Genomic DNA, 18684 nt, shown 5'->3' with positions numbered 1-18684 from the left:
TGTACAGATTGTATAACTGTGTAAATTTGCTGTCCCCTCAAAATAACTCAACACACAGATATTACTATCTAAACCGCTGGCAACAAAAGTGAGTACACCCCTAAGTGAAAATGTTCAAATTGGGCCCAAAGTGTCAATATTTTGTGTGGCCACCATTATTTTCCAGCACTGCCTTAACGCTCTTGGGCATGGAGTTGACCAGAGCTTCACAGGTTGTCACTGGAGTCCTCTTTCACTCCTCCATGACGACATCACGGAGCTGGTGGATGTTAGAGTCCTTGCACTTCTCCACCTTCCATTTGAGGATGCCCCACAGATGCTCAATAGGGTTTAGGTCTGGAGACATGCTTGGCCAGTTCATCACTTTTACCCTCAGCTTCTTTAGCAAGGCAGTGGTCGTCTTGGAGGTGTGTTTGGGGTTGTTATCATGTTGGAATGCCCAGTCTCCAAAGGGAGGGGATCATGCTCTGCTTCAGTATGTCACAGTAACCACCTGTAATCATCTGTAATCACAGATCCAAGTAATTACATGTGAATCGGGACATTACATTCCAAACTGCATGTAATTGCTTGGATGTGTGGTTACATCAGTACATAATGAGAATCTGTCTAACAGACTCAACGATCCACACAACCAACTGTGTTCCAGGTCACTAACCAAGAAGAGAAAAAGAAAAAAAGAAAAAAAGATGACAATAACCACAACATGTTTTTGTGGATATACAATTAAACATACTGCTTTGAGTTACTCAAGATATGTTGAAGTTCTGACATTAGAACATGCAAACAATCTGAATATAACATGCATGGGGATTTCCCAATATGCATTCATATCCTTAACAATCCTTGACTTATGTTTCATCATCTTTTGAGTATTTCTCAGGAAATAAATGTGATATGTTCTTTAACAGGAGTGATTAATGACAGAAGGACTGTTTACATTGTATTCATAACATGAAAGTATTTTGTGAGTGACGTTGCTTCTTGGGAAATGGGGAGGGCGGGAATTTTTGTTTTTGTTGTATTTTCGTTAGACAGATTCCCCTTCATATACAAATTCAGTTTTGTAATGCTGGAGAGTTTGAACCACATTTTTGTAAGTTCTAGTTTAGTTTGGGACCTGGAGTTAGGCTTTATTTGTATGTGCAGTTTCATGCGTACAGCCACGCCATCTGTCAGCTTATCATTGATTTGTACAGTCTGCTGACCGTGGCTGAATGCTAACACCTGTGAAACCCAGCCGTAACAAACATGCTAATTCCTGGCAGTGTACGGTCCTCTGCGGCTGTGTGAATGAGGTCCAAGAGATTCGACTTTGGCATCATTTCACCAAAGGCAAAATTAGTCATTTTGCAGCCAGATCAATTTTGTTGCAATCTCTCCACTAATTGTAAAGAATTGCTTGCTACTGATAGATATCTTCTTCTTTCCATGTTTTTTTTAAAAAAAACTAACATCTATAATTTTATATCCTGTAAACAAGCCACAGCTGATATTAATGAAAGGTAAAAAAAAAAAAAATTGACAGACTAAACATTCACCCAATAGTAACGGGTCAGAGACTATTGTTTGTATTCCCCAAAAACCAGTTTGGGCTTAGAAATCTAAGCCCTTACTTTATCTAACATGTATATCTGCTATTCAGAGCATGTTGGGTAACCTTCACATTACTGCAATCAAGAGAATTCACTGTGTGCCCTCATGTTGTAAAGCACTGCACAAACTGTTGGCGCTATATAAATCATGTATAAAAATAATAATAATAATCAGGTTTTTTTTTTATATACTAAAGTTCATAAATAGTGCAACGCTGCAAAAATAGTCCATATAATAAATTAATAAAATGCTAGTAGTGTAAAGTATATTATAAATATAAAAATATAAAAAATAAAAAAATCATATACTAAAACATTTATATATTCAAGTGTCCAAAATAAGAATGATTCCAATATAAATATCACTGACAGTGCTTCTTAGTGTGATGAAGATGTCACACCTGTATCCACAAGTGCACTGATTCCACCACCACTATGCACTCACCAGAGCAAGTAAGGAAAATCAGCCTGATACAATCATGTTATTACATGAAACTTTCTTCCTGATCATGGCCATGGGTTACTTGGTAGCGATCAGAGAGGTCCCAGCATCTCCTCTTATACAGGGAATAGAATGGTGACAACAGATCCGTGTACTTCATTACTCACACCCGCAATACCACATACCCGGCATCGGTGAGGAGCCGCACATTGAATGGTATTGCGGGTGTGAGTACAGTAGTGGAGCGCATGGATCTGTTGTGGAGAAGACTATGGACGGCAGGAGGGATTCCCACATCAACACTGTCTGTGGTTGAAGGAAAGAAATTTGCGTATGGCTTGCCTTAGTCTCTTTAATGCATCTTGGACCTCTTTATAGTATTTCCCTACACAGCATACAGACTATGACCACAAAAGCATATATGGAATCATCATTAATAAATTTCATGAGAGAAATAGAGGGCTACTGTTGCTGATCTCCTTCAATACTTCATGAGTCCAGCGGAACAAGCATGTATCAAGAAAAATCAGTGAGAGGTCAGAACATCAGATCTACATACTTGTTCCAGGTAAGCAATGGCAGTCACTGCATTTCTCCCATAGTGGGTTTCTTTTAAAGTGGATTTTGCATTACATGCAAAGTCTTGCTATTTGGTAACTACTTACCCCCTCATGTAGAAATTCTGGGTAAAAATAACAAAAGAAGACATTAAAAAAGAAAAGGCAACTTACCTTAGACCCCAGCATCTGGTCTGCTTGCCTAGGTGCCAGTGACACCTCCTAAGGCTGGTACACATGGGCCGAATATCAGCCGGTTCAACAGAAACCAGCCGACATACAGCCAGTGTGTACAGTAGCCTGTCCGACAGAAGCCGGACTAACATCTGACTTCTGTCAAACGGACATCCTGGAAACCTAGCAGCCAATTGGCATTCAATCATCGCTCACAACCATTGGCTGCAAGTGTTGACTGGTGTGTTCTGATGGGGGGGGGGGTCAGTTTGGAAGATCTGGGAGATCGGTGTGCCAACATCACATAGTTAGTACAGCGAGCTCCTCCTGAGCTCCTCTGGTATTTTTTCATACCACCTCATAGTGTGTACCAGGCCTTAGATTCTCATCTCATGAGAATGGACTTCAGCACCATGCTTTTCTTGGATGACACAAGAAAGTGACATAACCAGCACCTAGGTGAGCAGGTCCAAAGTCAGTGTCTAAGGCCGGCCATATAAGGGGAGAAATTTTCTTGACTCCCCCATCAACACGGACAGTGTTGATGTGGAGATCCCTCCTGCCAAGCCATTGTCTTCTCCCAGCGGGGGGTGGGGGGGCATCGGAGGGCAGGGGCAGCCACCCCACCTAGGAGAAGACAGTGATTATTGCTAGCGGCTATAGCAGAAACTAGCAATAATTGCATGTAAAACCCGTCATGCTGGTTGTACCCAAGTTGATCGATCAATCAACTTGCTACATTTAGCCTGCCCATACATGGTTCAAATCTCGGCCAATTTAGCAGGATTCGAACTGTGTATGGCCTGCCTAAGTTTAATTTATTTTTCTTCTTACCTGCTTTTTATTTTTACTGAGCTTTTAACTTACCACTTTAAGCAAACAGCTGAGATTTAAAAAAAAAAAGAAGTGATAATACCATACCAAAGAAAACGCAATTAAGAACTTTGGTGCTGAGGTGAATAGCTCTTATCTGTTTTCTTTGTGGTCGGTACAAAAGTAAAAAATGTAGCATGTACTCACAAATGATATGTCAGTATTAGTTCACCGTAAGACTAGAAAACCAAAACATCTGGTATTCATTACAACAAGCAATAAAAAACATGTGTTAAACCTTTCCATTCTGTAGATCCAAAGGAATATATAAAGAGAGGACAACGTTCCCCGATATAGGTGTCTGACATCTTTTGTATGGACAATGCAGGTGGCGTAAAATGAAGAAACACAAAAGCAGTGTTTGTTACTAGTGTCACTTATATATTTCCTTGTTAAATGGCTTTTTTGTTTAGCGTGTATTCCAGTATCAGTGATAACTTAGTACTGCATTCTACACATTCCTTAACATTTAACATTGTTTTTTTAATCATTAGGGAGTGTAAAAAAATATATAAAAGTAAGGGGTAGCTAAGTTACAAAATACTTGTACTTTAACATAATCAAGTTAGAGACTCCCCAGTGCAAGGTCAATTAGCTACTCAAAAATATACAGCAATATTTTCAGCTAGGCTGATCTCTCCTCACCTGCCCTTATCCGGTGGTCTCGACACCCCCCAATTTCCCCCTGCCCACTATAACTCGGCCGCATTCTGCTAGTGGCGTGCAAGAGGAACGATATATATTCACAAACCTCTGACATTGGAGGGTGTACAATCCTTTGATTATTAGCAGGAGAACTGGCAAATTCCCGCTGTTTAAATTTTTCAATACACTCAATTGAGGCACCATATATGCTTCCTCCTTAAAATTCCAGGCAGACTCCCCCAAGCACTTGACTCCTTTCGAGAACAGGTGCCGAAAGAATCCCTAGTTAAAGGGGCTGGTCTCGTACCTCTAAGGTTTGCTTACAGGTGCCCTGGGGTCTTGTAAGCTCTCTTATGTTTCTAAGTGGGAAACCGACTTGGGCAAAACATTTTGGATCAGGCCACCTGGAACCAGATATGGTTGAACTCTTCAAAAATGCTCCCGGAATATTTTTGCCCAGGAAAATGCTTTTAAATGACTCTCTTGATGGTACATGAGCCCGGTATGGGTGGTGGCGTTTGTCTCTTCTGCCTCTCCCCTTTTTTTTTTTTTTTGAGGCTGTAGAGTGCCAGGCACCCTTTTCCATGTCAGTTTTGAGTTAGCATACTTTTTGACCTTGCCCTCAGTTGGACAAGAGAGTTGAGTATAGTTATGTAATCATTTGGGCTTGATCTCATGTCTTTGTATTAAATGCTGTAATCCTGCAATCTATGCCTGTCATTTTATTTGTGAATTACTTTTATACCTTTCGATATTTTACATTGCAAAACAATAAAAATCTTTGTAATGCAAAATTATACAGCAGTTTTCTTTGTTAGCAGATGGTCCTTTGTGCAATACCCCAGATTATTTTATTTTGTGTAATGCACAGTTAATGTTATAATGTTCACAATCCTTTAAATTGTATCATTCTGTAAAAATAACTTTGCAAAAAAAAATATGTTATTTAGGTGTTATTCCAACTATGGCCATCAGTGTTCCATTTCCACTAAAATCCTCACCTGTGAATTGCAGTCAGGTTAAAATCACCATTACACTAACATAATAAAAGGTAATGCACTTAAAGCGGACTTAAACTGTATCTGAGCACTACAAACTGAAAACACTATTTCATTCAATTTTACTATTGAAAGCAAACTCACCCATCTATCCATGTCTCAGTGTTTTATGTTGTTGAGAAATCACTTTGAACCACACCCCCTGCACCTAGAATTTCTAACCACAGCCTTCATGAGTAAGGGCAAATGATTCATGTAGCATTTACTTCCTGGAATCCCTCTGCCTTTAGGTCTAGCATGCAGGCAGGAGGGTGTTAGCTGAGAAAGCCCCATCTCCAGATGAAAGAAAAAAAATTCCATAAGGACTCCTAGGATGTATGGCATCATTTTAGCCTAGGCAATAAACCAGGAAGCAACTAAAGAAATTTATAAAAAAAAGCTTAAAACAAGTTAATATAATATACCTTCTTATCTATTTAATAAAGCTAGCGGCATAAGGATTAAAAATAGTTGGTTGAGAGCGTTTAGTTCTGCTTTAATGTTTCTTTTTATGACTGAAAGCTTCAGCTGTCTATTGAAAGATTACAGTTATCAAACCTTATCTCTGCAGCTGAAGGTAAATTGTGTAGGGTAAGGTAGTTCAACTGCTGTATAACATTCCATTGTTTCTAAAGGTTTGTTGTATGAAAAGACCAAAAGTGGGACTTTGTCTGAGACAGTTTATAGAACACTGTTTTTTTCCCTCACAAACAGTGCATCCAAAAACCCTTCCTATTGAATACTGAATTTGCTTTGGCTAGTTACCCAGTTAAAGTGGGAGTCCGGCGACCAATCTTTTTTTTTTTTTTTTTTTTTTAGGTAATTGAGACACTTTGTTAACCCCAAAATAATACTCACAGTTTGGGGGGAATATTTCCGCCTCTGTCTGTTTTCATACTGAAGAATAACTTAAAAAATGTGATGCTGGCTGTTTCCATCTTGCTTGTGGGCATGTGAAGCCCACAAGCATTGATTTCCTGGATGCGGTGAATGCTGTTCATTCACAGCTTGTTCACACGCATGATCATTGTTCCCGCACTGAATCTTGGGAAGCCTGACACTAAGCTCCCAGGAGACAGTGCAGCGCCGGGGAAAGGCAATAAACACGCCTACTCCCATGGGAGGAGAGACAGGAAGTGCCACAATAAAGTACAACATAAAGGTAATTACAGCGATAAAAAAAAATTTTGTGCGGCATTTGAACATCTGTGCAATTAACTGAAGGGGGTAAGATTAAGTTAAAAATTTGAGTGGAACCCCGCTTTAAGGCTTGACTGGCAACTCTTTATGCACCCCAGAGTTTGAATATTTGTTGCTGCAAACATTTGTTACTTGTAGTTTTAAATGTTATCAATGTAATTGTGAAACCTGTTTTTGGAATACTAAATTTTATCTACTGTGTAGAGCTGCACAATTCTGGCCAAAATGAGAATCACAAATTTTTTTGCTTAGAATAAAAAGATTCTCGTGGCGTAAATTCTTGCACATTACACAAAAAAAAATTGGGCTAACTTTACTGGTTAGGTTTTTTTTAATTTCATTAAAGTGTATTCTTTTCCCAAAAAATTGCATTTGAACGACTGCTGCGCAAATACAGTGTGACATAAAATATTGCAACAACCACCATTTTATTCTCTAGGGTCTCTACTAAAAATATATATATATAATGTTTGGGGGTTCTAAGTAATTTTCTAGCAAAAAAAATATATATATATTTTAACTTGAAACCAACAAATGTCAGAAAAAGGTTTAGTGTTTAAGTGGTTAAACTTCCCTCATTTACACACCAAAGTGTATTCCTTTGATCTAGAGGACATATTGTTACAATGTTTATACTTAAGTTTCACTGCTAAAGAATGTTGTGATTCTTGGCAGACTGCCTGTTTTTTTTTCCCTTTCTTTTGATGGCTGTCGGCTTTAGCAGAGCAGAGAGAATTCTCTGCATAGAAAGAATCAGGAAATACTGTACTTTGTCAACATCGCAACGGGGAAAAAATCACGATAACGATTCTTAACAATTAATCATGCAGCTCTACCACTGTGTAGTCATATTATTTCAATCTTTAAAGTATATTTGAGGCCACAAGGCCCTCATCATAATCGTGGGATAACAGCAAGGTATGCAGAGTTGGGTCTAAGCTCCAAACCACAGGAAATAGCCAAGATTCCCATAGAAGAACACCTTAGGTTCGGGGCTCCCAGGGCCCTCTACATAAGCATGCATGTAGGTACACCATGCAGCCTTCTTTTATTACCTGCTGTTCACTTCAAAGCAGAGCTAACACTCTTTTAATTTACTTGTGGGCAGGTTTCATGGTAGAAGAAACTCTTCATGTTCCGGGCTTTTCAGTTTTTGGTCTTCTCATTGGAGCACCAGGCAGGGCAGCAGAGGGAGCAGGTGCATCTGCTTTTGATTCTCATCTGCACGCTGGGAGAAAAAGCCAGCTTTCAATCAGGCACTTGGGAGGATCGCAACTATATGGCCAGGATCCTTCCAGAACCTGGAACGGTTATGTGACATCAGCCAACAGCAGGCTTTAGCCCGTTATTGGCTGATTCTGGGTCACAGGAGAGCACAAGTAAGACCCACATAAGAAATATGGTCAAAAAAAGGTTTGGCCATACTTTTCTGTTTATACCTGTGGCCTCTTACCTGCCAGTGGTTTAGTGCAGTTATGTTCACTTCAAAGCAGAACAAATTATTTATTTTTTTAATTACTAGTAGACAGATTTTAGGACAGAGGAGACGCTCCATGTCTCTTCTGCCATACAATCTCTTTCCCAAACTACTAACATTTTTGTGCAAATTGTACAATGACAGCCACACTTCCACATGTCAGGAACATGCACAGCTACATCATCTTGACCTGGCTAGACCCAATGGCCGAAGGTCCAGAAAAGGACTGGGAGAAGATGGAGACACCGACAAGAGATCAAAGAAAGGGGGTACAAAATCACAGAGCAGTCTGTCATAATGTGCAAATATAACAAAAACAGGAACTGAAGCACCACATCACTGCTAAGAGGTCCAGATACACCTTTATTCCAATAACGGTCAGGGGGGCAATCCAAAAAGTAGCCAATGCATTTTTGGGGGCGGAGAGCAAAGAGCACCTTCTTCAGGGCTTGAAAATGTGAATAGACTAGAAGTGAACCGGACCTTATATATTATTAATTTTTCGAGTGTGATTGCAAACAAAGGCTTTGTCAGCAACAGCGTGGCACTTCAATTTACATTTGTGTTACATTACACTACAAGCCAAGAAGACTATTGGGATCCTCTCCGGTGTAGTAGCTGCCTGCCTGGGAACCAGATCATTTATATCAACATCAACCCTTTAAGATAGCAATACCAGTTGGATAACCCTATGGGCCCAGCGCTATTTTTCCACTTTTTCTCATAATGTGCAAATATCCTGTGAATACTTGAAAATTATGAAAAGAGCTCCTGGGGGGCCCCAAAAGTTTCATTTTTGTTCTGCTTGAAAATGTCTTAGTCAAGTTGAGTAACTGTATAGGTCCTGGTTTCAAAAAAGTCTCTGAATCAGATTCCAAAAGGAAGTGGTTTTCTAACTAAAATAAGTCATATCATTCTATCAAGCCCTGAGCACAGAATATTATGTTTTCATGCCAAAGGAAACACAATTTGTTCAGGTTCACACGAAGCTGAATCTAGGCAACAAGTAAAGCTAATCAAAGAATGTTTCATGCTATAAAGAAATCACTATAATGGTGCTAAATTCACAAAGCCCACGCAATATTACTGTTAAAGCTGAACTCCAGGCAACCGCTAAATACATAGTTCAAATACTCATAATAATCATGGCAGCTACCCAGGACTATCACTGCTTCTTTCTGGTTTTTAAAATATTGTTACCTGCACCAGATTTACTGGATCACCTCCCTGGTCACTGGACAGAGTTAATAATGATGGTTCATTGGCCAATGACAAAGGCAGAGCAGTGACACAGGGAAATACAAAGCATATTCACAGAAAGAGGAAATAAATGTGACACTGGTCTTGCTGTGCAGTGTGCTAGAGATGCATCAATCACAAGACTGGCTGACCAGAATTACAAAACCTTAGGAGGGTAAAACAGAAAATATGAATGATTTCATTAGCTGTTTTCTTAGATCTTCGTTTAATTAAATGTTATTTAATCTTTTTTGACTAAACTCAATAAGCTTTTCACATGTAGCATCGGGAGGGGAGGGGCTGGGGCCATAGTGGGCTCAAAAAGGTTGGTCCAGGAGCCTTTAAATACAGAGGGCTGTATTTTTCAGGCTGTATTTTAGAGGCATTCAGAGGATCTTGATGCCAGAAAAGGTTTTGCTATTAGGGTAGCTGAATTGTAGAGAATGAAAGCAAGGATAGAAATTACAGGTAGGACCCTGAGTTATCCAGCCCATTCCTACCTTTAGTTAGTGAGAATACTTTCTCATTTTTCCTATGCACCCATCAAACATAATGTACACATTTTAAAACCAACCTAGCTATATATTTTCTACAAACATAGATGCAATTAAACTTAAAGGTGTTGTAAAGGCAAAAGGTTTTTTTTTTCATTCTATGCATTAAGATAAAAAGCCTTCTGTGTGCATCAGCCCCCATAATACTTATCTGGGGTCCCTCTCTATCCAGCCACGTTCTAGGAATGTCTCAGCTGTCTGGGACTCCCCTCCTCCTTGGCTGAGACAGCAGCATGGTGCCATTGGCTCCCACTGCTGTCAATCAAAGTCAGTCAGCCAGTGAGAAGAGAAATTGGGCAGGGCCGGGCCACAGCTCTGTGTCCTGAATGGATACACGGAGCTGCAGCTCGGCTCGGGTGTCCCCCATAGCAAGCTGCTTGCTGTGGGGGCACTTGTCCAGAAGGAGGGGCCAGGAGAGCCGAAGAGGGACTCGAGAAGAGGAGGATCTGGGCTGCCCTGTACAAATCCACTGCCTAGAGCAGCTAAGTATAACATGTTTGTTATTTTTAACAAAAAAAAAAAAAAAAACAAGGCTTTACAATCACTTTAAAGTTGCACTCCAGGCAGACTGAAAGGTACCAAGTAATGTAGCTTTGTAATGCATTTAGAAATATATTTTTAGTGCAAATTGCATTGGAATCTGAATTTAACTTGGAGTCAGTCCCTAGCAGGCTATGTACAGCAGAGCCCAGACTGGGGCATAGAGAATCAGCACACTGATCCAGTTGTGCTGCAGTGCAAGTTACAAGCTGGGGGATAGACCAGACCTTAAAGTGATATTAAACCCAAAAGCATTTTTTTTTAGGCTTTCTTTTGTTTATTTTCACCAGGTGATCCTGGCAGTCTGTTTTTCAACGGAACAAGCTCTCCTGCAGATGAAGCAGTTAGAGGGTTGAGGCAAACCATTTAACACTGTCAGGGGTGTTTACAATGGTCAGCTTTTATCTATTTGTGTAAAATCTTTATCTCAAAAAGGAAAAACAACTGTTGCTGTATCTGCTTATAAAGTGTTAGCTGGAGTTTGGCTTAAATTTGTTAGTGTATTTAATTCTGATAGTACATCTAATACCGCGTACACACGGTCGGACTTTTCATCTACAAAAGTCTGACAGCCCGTCCGACAGACTTTCGACGGACTTTCGACGGACTTTCGACGGACTTTCGACTGACTTTTGGCGGACTTGCAGCGGACTTTCTAATGAACGGACTTGCCTACATACGATCACACAAAAGTCCGACGGATTCGTACGTGATGACGTACACCGGACTAAAATAAGGAAGTTGATAGCCAGTAGCCAATAGCTGCCCTAGCGTGGGTTTTTGTCCGTCGGACTAGCATACAGACGAGCGGATTTCTGGATCCGGCGGAGTTACGACGTAAAGATTTGAAGCATGTTTCAAATCTAAAGTCCGTCAGATTTGCGGCTGGAAAAGTCAGCTGAAAGTCCGGGGAAGGCTACACACGATCGGATTGTCAGCCGGCTTTAGTCCGTCAGCGTCCGTTGGACTTTTGTAGATGAAAAGTCCGACCGTGTGTACGCGGCATTACACTCCCCACCCTAACAGACTGACAATGCTGCTGTCTAAAGGTGTCTCTGTTACTGTACTCCTTCATCCAGAAAGCAGGCACCCTAACACAGCAAGTGTGTTACTGGCCAGATCACCAAGTGAAAACAGAGGGAAAAGAAGCCTAAAATATAAAATGAACACAGCCACTACATCTAATGAGTGGTAAGTTGCAATATATTACATTTCTGCTTTTGGTTTAAAACCGCTTTAAGGCCCTATGCACACAAGCATCAAAATAGATGCATCCAAATATATATGGAGCTCATTTCTAAACGCATCTGGAAGAGGTCATGTTTTGCTATTGTTGAATTCACACCTAGATGTTTAGCTGTGTCTGGGTGGTTTCATACAAATCACAGTTATAAAAAATGAGGTCTCCTGCCCTGCCAGACACGCCTGTGCTCTGTGGTAGAGCTGTGTGATCTCAGTAGATGGAGCCACATCCAAATTATTTGGCAGGTAAAAATCACTCTCACATATTTATATTACATGTTTGTGTTTAACAGTTTGCCTGGAGTTCAGCTTTAAAAATGGCATCCCCAATTTTAGATGTTTCCCAGCGTATTTATACTTTTCATAAAACTATTTGTTCATAAAACTATATTTTCAATCAAATTCACCTAAAAAAAGAAGATTAGGACAAGCAAGCACAGTATTTAAGACATAAATGCTACTAATAACAAGGTCATAACACAAAGTGTGAGAAACGGTAAAGCACAATCATTATGTAGCACTTTATAGAAGGAAGCAAAGCCTGCATATGTGTAGCGGTGTAGTTGCCACTAGTAACAAACATCCACCATATCACCCCGCTGCCAGACTCCATACATCACTTGCAGAGACAATGAACAGTCATTTGCTGTGTTTTGTTTTTGTTTATTGGGGGGGTACAACTTGGTTGGGGAAAGGGGTATATGGGATTCCCATAGAATAGTTCACTTTGCCATCATATTTAGAGATTTATTACTGATTAGCACATAATTTGAGTCTGAAGGAATGATGTGCATAATTTAACACTACAATCTTTTCCCTGCATCACCATGTAGACTATTGCTCCTCCTCTGTGTAACACCTGCAGACTATTACTTCCAGAACTTCCTCACCCATGACCGTGTAAGGATGAGGACATCACTCTTGACCGTGTAAGGGTGATGTTCCCAGAAATCCTCTCCTCCTGCACAAACTTATACCGTAGTTATTATTGTAATGTCACATCTTCTTCGTTAATATACTATGGCACAAAAAAAAAAAATGCAAATGGGCAAATTGATGGAAGGGCTATATAGCTGTCAGATTCCATCTATACTTGTGGGGCAGAACCTTATGAAAGAGTGTAGTTTAAATGCATCACAAACAAACAAAAGATTTTCCAGCACACTTACCAACCAATCTGCAAAAAAAGCAAATTGGCCCTGTCTAATAGTTTACGTTAAAACAGAGGGGTTTGTTTGCACACATTTGCAAATATATGCGTAAGCCACAGGCTGGCTGGTAAGTGTGCTGGGAAATCTTTTGTTTGTTTGTGGTGTGTGTTGCCCTTCCATGTGCAGCTTACTGTATACGCCAGTAATAGGTTGAAGTGGTGGCCACATTTTTGCACAGTTGGTTGAATTGGGTCCATTGTGCTCTTGCTGGGCGTCAAGTGCATCGCTGTACCTTTAAGGAAGGGTGGGTTTCCTCCCCTCCTTTAATATATTCATTGTTATGTATGCTCCTACTATAGGAGACTCTGGAAATCTAGAGTTAGGACCACAGTATATATGGAGGTCCCTTGGTGTGGGCACTGCAGCTTACAGATATATTTTCAAATGTGTGCAAACAAAACCCACTGTTTTTAACGTAAATTGTTAGACAGGGTCAATTTGGTTGTTTTGCAGGCTGGCTGGTAAGCGAGCTGGGAAATCTTTTGTTTGTTTGTGATGTGTGTTTCCCTTCCATGTGCACCTTACTGTATAGGCCAGTTATAGGTTGGGGTGGTTGCCACTTTTTTTGTGCAGTTTAAGACCCCTTTCACACCGAGGGCGTTTTGCAGGTGCTATAGCGTTAAAAATAGCACCTGCAATCCGCCCTCAAACAGCTGCAGCATTGTCTCCAATGTGAAAGCCCCGAGGGCTTTCACACCGAAGCGCTGCGCTGGCAGGACGGGAAAAAAAGTCCTGCCAGCAGCTTCTTTGGAGCGGTGAGTTTACCGCTCCTCCACCGCTGCTCCCCATTGAAATCAATGGGGCAGTGCTGGGATACCGCCGGCAAAACGCCGCTATTGCAGCGCATTGCGTGCGGTTTTAACCCTTACACGGCCGCTAGCGGGTGTAAAAGCGTCCCGCTAGCGGCCGAAATGCGCCGCTAATCCGACGGTAAAATGCAGCTAAAAATAGTGGCGTTTTACCGTCGACGCTATGGGCGGCCCGGTGTGAAAGGGCTCTAAATGCAACCTCAAGGTCACCAAGGAGACTTTGAGGTGGGAGTAGGGAGAATACTTAAGCCTCATACACACGATCGGATTGTTGGCCAACAAAACCGTGGAAATTTGTCTGAAGGTTGTTGGCCCAAACTTGTCTTGCATACACACGGCCACACAATTGTTGGCCAACAATTACGAACGTAGTGACGTACTAGACGTACTACATGGTTTTTCAGCTCTTTAGCACCACCCTTTGGACTCCTTCTGCTAATTTCATGTTGGTAGAAGTTTGGTGAGTGTTGATTCGCACTTTTCATTTCGCACTTTTCAGTTTGCACTTTTCAGGCCGTTCGTCAACCAGACATGTTGCGGAATCGGAGGAGATAACGTGTTATTTATTATTGGCCTTGAAGTTATTGCTTTGACATTATTATTTGGTTAAATAATGATTTTGATTTGGTATATTTTCTATATTTTTGGATACATAGAATGCACTTTTTGGCTAAGTTCTATTGGCAGATAGCAAGTCTAATTTTATTTGTTTTCTTTTTTTTAATGCACAATAAAAAAATTGTGGAGAATAATACTTGGCTATGTGTTTTATTTCAAATGACAGTTTGGGAGTAGGCAGTTACATTTAAAAAAATACAATGTAAAATTGACAAGGGAGGCCAACATAGTTGTATCTTTGATCTTAAAAACTACGGGATAATGGTAAGCGAGAAAAGGGGATGGGGATTATTACGGTGCAAAGACAATTCAATCAGAATTAGTATTAAAATGACAATTTTTATTACAATATATGTCAAACTTACATAAGTTCATAGAAAACAACAATCAAGAAGGGAGCACATAAAATTTACGAATGGCCAGGATGGTATAGGCCTGTTATAGTGACGAGTCCAAACCATTGGCTATTAGTAAATTTTATGTGCTCCCTTCTTGATTGTTGTTTTCTATGAACTTATGTTAGTTTGACATATATTGTAATAAAAATTGTCGTTTTAATACTAATTATGATTGAATTGTCTTGGCACTGTAATAATCCCCATCCCCTTTTCTTGCTTACTTCAATTATCTTAGGGATGAGGTGTCTTATCTAATAAGGACACATCAGCCACTTTTCCTAATTACTTTACGGGATAATGGTGTTGTGGTAACTTGCTCCAAAAAAAAAAAAAAAAAAAGCATAATCATATTATTCTTGATATCACTAGAAAAAAAAGCCTTTGAAAATTAGTTTGCAATAACTCCATCAGTATTACCAGCAAAGCAGCTTCATTATTATCCCATTAAAAAAGAATTGTGCGCTGCATTTAGAGATTTCATAATTTGCCACGTCAAGAATGTTAATGCTCCATTACGAACGCTAGTTTACAAGACCGACCGCTTCTGGCTTCTCCTTGCTTCCGAGCATGCGTGTTTGTACTTTGGACTTTTGTCAAATGTACTTGTATACGCACACTCGGAAAATCGGACAACAGACATTTGTCTGCGGAAAATCTGAAGACCTGCTAGCCAACATTTGTTGGCCTAAAGTCCGACAACAATTGTCTGATGGAGCGTACACACGGTCGGATTTACCAACAATGGCCTGTCATGGAGCATTTCCCGTCGGAAAGTCCGATCGTGTGTACAAGGCTTAATACTGATAGTACAGATATATTTCTATATGTCAGATTCTGAACTGCTAACTTAAATAATCTTAACAAAGAATACACCTATATCATCGTGCATTAAGACTGACTAATGACTACCGAAGATCTTGCATCCACAGTCTCTCCAAGGCAGAAAAGAGGGACTCATATATAAAAACTTGATCAAAGCAGCCAATTCATTTCTTGGTCATTATGTGTACTGGAGGTTAGAAAATCAAATTTAACACTGAATGGGCTGCTACAAAAGTCACCTGTATTTTAGTGCCATTTTATTTTTTATGCATAAAACGCAATGTCTCTGTAAAGTGTTTTAGATGCTGCTGAATTACACATAAAAAAATGTCAGCTGGGACAGTACTAAGCACAGGATTCACAAGTTTTAATTTGAATTGCCAGTATAATGTCTAATTTTATAACATTTCATGTAGTACTCACCCGTGCATTCATACTGTAAGCCTTTACCATAGTATCCTTTTTCACAAATGCATTCATATTGGCCAGTGTGAGTACCACACTTACAACTTGCCATAACATCACAACAATCTTTTTCGGCGTCACACAAATAAGAGCAATGAGATATGTCCTCTTGAATGTAACTCCCAGAGGGTAGATCTGTAATCAGAGGAAACAAAGATAGTTTTTTATATATATATATTTATTTTATATATATATATTTTTTTTCCAGGTAAATAGAATTTCCATATGGAGGTCTGAATACATTGAACTGATGTTTGTATATGGAACATAGTGTTATTGGGAAACTGAATGGAATCAGATAAACTATAGGCATGGTGGATCTGTGTCAGACATTTGTGAACACAACCAAGAAGTGCACAGGCACCTTAATTTACATGATTATGTAATTTCTCTGGGTGATGCCTAAACAAAAAAGTCTTGCGCTTTTGGAGAGAAAAGCAGATAAAGGCATTGTCAGCGGGAGTACTGTGATCTCTATAATAAGTAATAAATACCTGGAAATACAAATTTTGATCTATCTATTGCCAGCTTTAGACTTATAATTCCTTAAAGTGGATGTAAACCCTCTCCTATACCCTGTGAAATGAGCTGCCCCAGGTACACAGAGATTAAACAAATCTCCCTACAAAAGATTTACATGTAGATCTCTTGCCAACCCTTTCTACACCCTTTGAAAAGTGCAGATCATGTTACAAATCTTTCTTCGTGTTTCAGCAGCACATGGGGGGGGGGTGGGGAGTCTGGGCCTACACTGTGTGAGAGCTGATTGGAGGCAAGGCCCACTCCCCCCCCCCCCCAGTGTTGCAAACCTCCTCGTAGATTTACGGGCAGCCCGTAAAAACAGGGCACTGCCCGTAAAAGCAGAAAAGTGCCAGCAAAATTAGCTTCGACAGGCTCAGGTGAGAACTGCACATGCGCAGTTTCCGAAATCCCCGAGCCGAGACTATCCAAAATTGAGTCCGCGCCACCTGGGCCACCCGTGTCTAATGATGTCATGCCGCAAGCCACTGCCGGCCTTTGAAATTCCAGGAGCTGAGCGGGCTGATGGGGGAGCCTCAGAGTGGACAGTGCAGTGGAGCCGGAGGACTGGCGGCAGCAGCACCGTGAGAGAGATGGACAGCGTGGACCCGATCCCCCGGACAGACATACAAGGCCCTGACCAGTGCCACTGGCCAGCACTGAGCCCTGGCTGCAGCCCCTGGTGAGTGAGGGACGTGAAGCTGTGCATGCATACAAGCCAACTTGAACTTAGAGTGAGTCCCACCACCAGACCCCTGGCCTGCAACATACACCCATTGCTTGGCAGGCTGCTATCTATGTGATGGCCACAGACAGACACAGGCAGCAGTTACCAGACAAGAATGGCAGTGGTGAGATTGTACAAAATCACAATACTCACAGTCTCTCTTGCTACCCTGTCCACATCCTCTGATCACATCTTGTACCTTGTCCGCATCTTCTGACCACCTCTTGTACCCTGTCCGCATCCTCTGACCACCTCTTGTACCCTGTCTGCATCCTCTGACCACCTCCTGTACCCTGTCCGCAGCTTCTTACCACCTCCTGTACCCTGTCTGCACAGTGCACCTGAGAGGAGGTCAGTGATAGCGCCGCTAGGTCAGTCTTAGGGGTAGGGGGGTCACTGATGTAAGGGGGGAGTGAATACAATAATGTAAGAGGGCACTGATATAATGGTTCTCCCTTACATCAGTAACCCCCTCCCTTACCTTAGTGCATTCACTCTGCAGGATTCCCCCTTAAAGTGCAAGGGAGAACTCTGCGGCGGACCCTGATGTAAAGGACAATGCTGCACACCCTGATGTAAGCGGGAACTCTGATGTAAAGGGGAATACAGTGGACTCTGATATAATGTGGTGACCAAAGCCCCCCCTTACATCAGAGTTCCCCCTTAGATCATGATTTGCAGCATTCCCCTTAACATCAGAGTTGCCTTGCACTATAAGGGGGAATCCTACACACTCTGATATATGAGTGAATTTGGTGCTGGCAGGGTTATATTAAAGTGGGGTTCCACTCAAAAAAACAAAAATAATTGAAAAATCCTAAAAAAAAAAAAAAAAAAAAAAATTTGGATATTTTTTTTTTTAACTTACCTCTAAATGCCTGTTGCTAGGGGGTCCCTCGTAGTCTGCCCCTTCCAGTGCCTGGGCTGGTGACATCACTTCCCCCTCGGCACAGGAAGGGCTCCGCTCTGCTCCCTCGCCGCTGTCAATCATCTGGGGCCCATTACAGGTCCCAGTTGACTGAGCGGCCAATCACGGCACGCGGCGCCGCTCGCGCATGCACAGTGGGTGCCAGGCTGTGAAGCTACAGCCCGGCGCCCACAGTTGCAATGCCGGCGCCACTGAACGGAGGGGGAGACGAGGGCTTCGATCCCCCGCATCACTGGACCCAGGGACAGGTAAGTGTCCAATTAAAAGTCAGCAGCTGCAGTATTTGTAGCTACTGACTTTTAATTTTTTTTTTTTTTACCCGACCCCCTGGGTGGAACTCCTCTTTAATCTGACCTTCATGTAAATGGAAAAAAACAATTTTTGACTTTTGTTTAACATACACACATTACTAATAGCACAAGCTACATATTTATAGTTTAAATATTGATATGTGCACTGTTTTGCACTGAAAACTGCCATTTTAGGTACTTTTTTGCAGTGTCAGTAAAAAAAGTGTAGCTCTGCCATAAATGTCATGATTTTTTGTCAGCAAAAAAAAAAAATTATTGTCATTGTTTGTAAATTTTGGTGTCCTGTCAGTAAATTTCACTT

The 18684-nt window shown here is 41.1% G+C and overlaps 1 protein-coding gene across 3 annotated transcripts in view; it reads right to left on the bottom strand.

The window, feature by feature from the left end:
• SVEP1 (sushi, von Willebrand factor type A, EGF and pentraxin domain containing 1) overlaps positions 1 to 18684 on the bottom strand; it is a 486322-nt gene that overhangs the window by 321247 nt on the left and 146391 nt on the right. For all 3 annotated transcript variants that reach the window (XM_073591153.1, XM_073591134.1, XM_073591144.1), the window contains exon 3: positions 15857 to 16033. In XM_073591153.1, the coding sequence (XP_073447254.1) occupies positions 15857 to 16033 (177 nt within the window). The remainder of the gene's footprint in view (positions 1 to 15856; positions 16034 to 18684) is intronic.

Source organism: Aquarana catesbeiana, linkage group LG01, assembly GCF_042186555.1.
Source record: "Aquarana catesbeiana isolate 2022-GZ linkage group LG01, ASM4218655v1, whole genome shotgun sequence".
NCBI lineage: Eukaryota > Metazoa > Chordata > Amphibia > Anura > Ranidae > Aquarana > Aquarana catesbeiana.
Note: the sequence above shows the minus strand (reverse complement) of the source record. Positions and strands in the feature narration are given on the sequence as shown.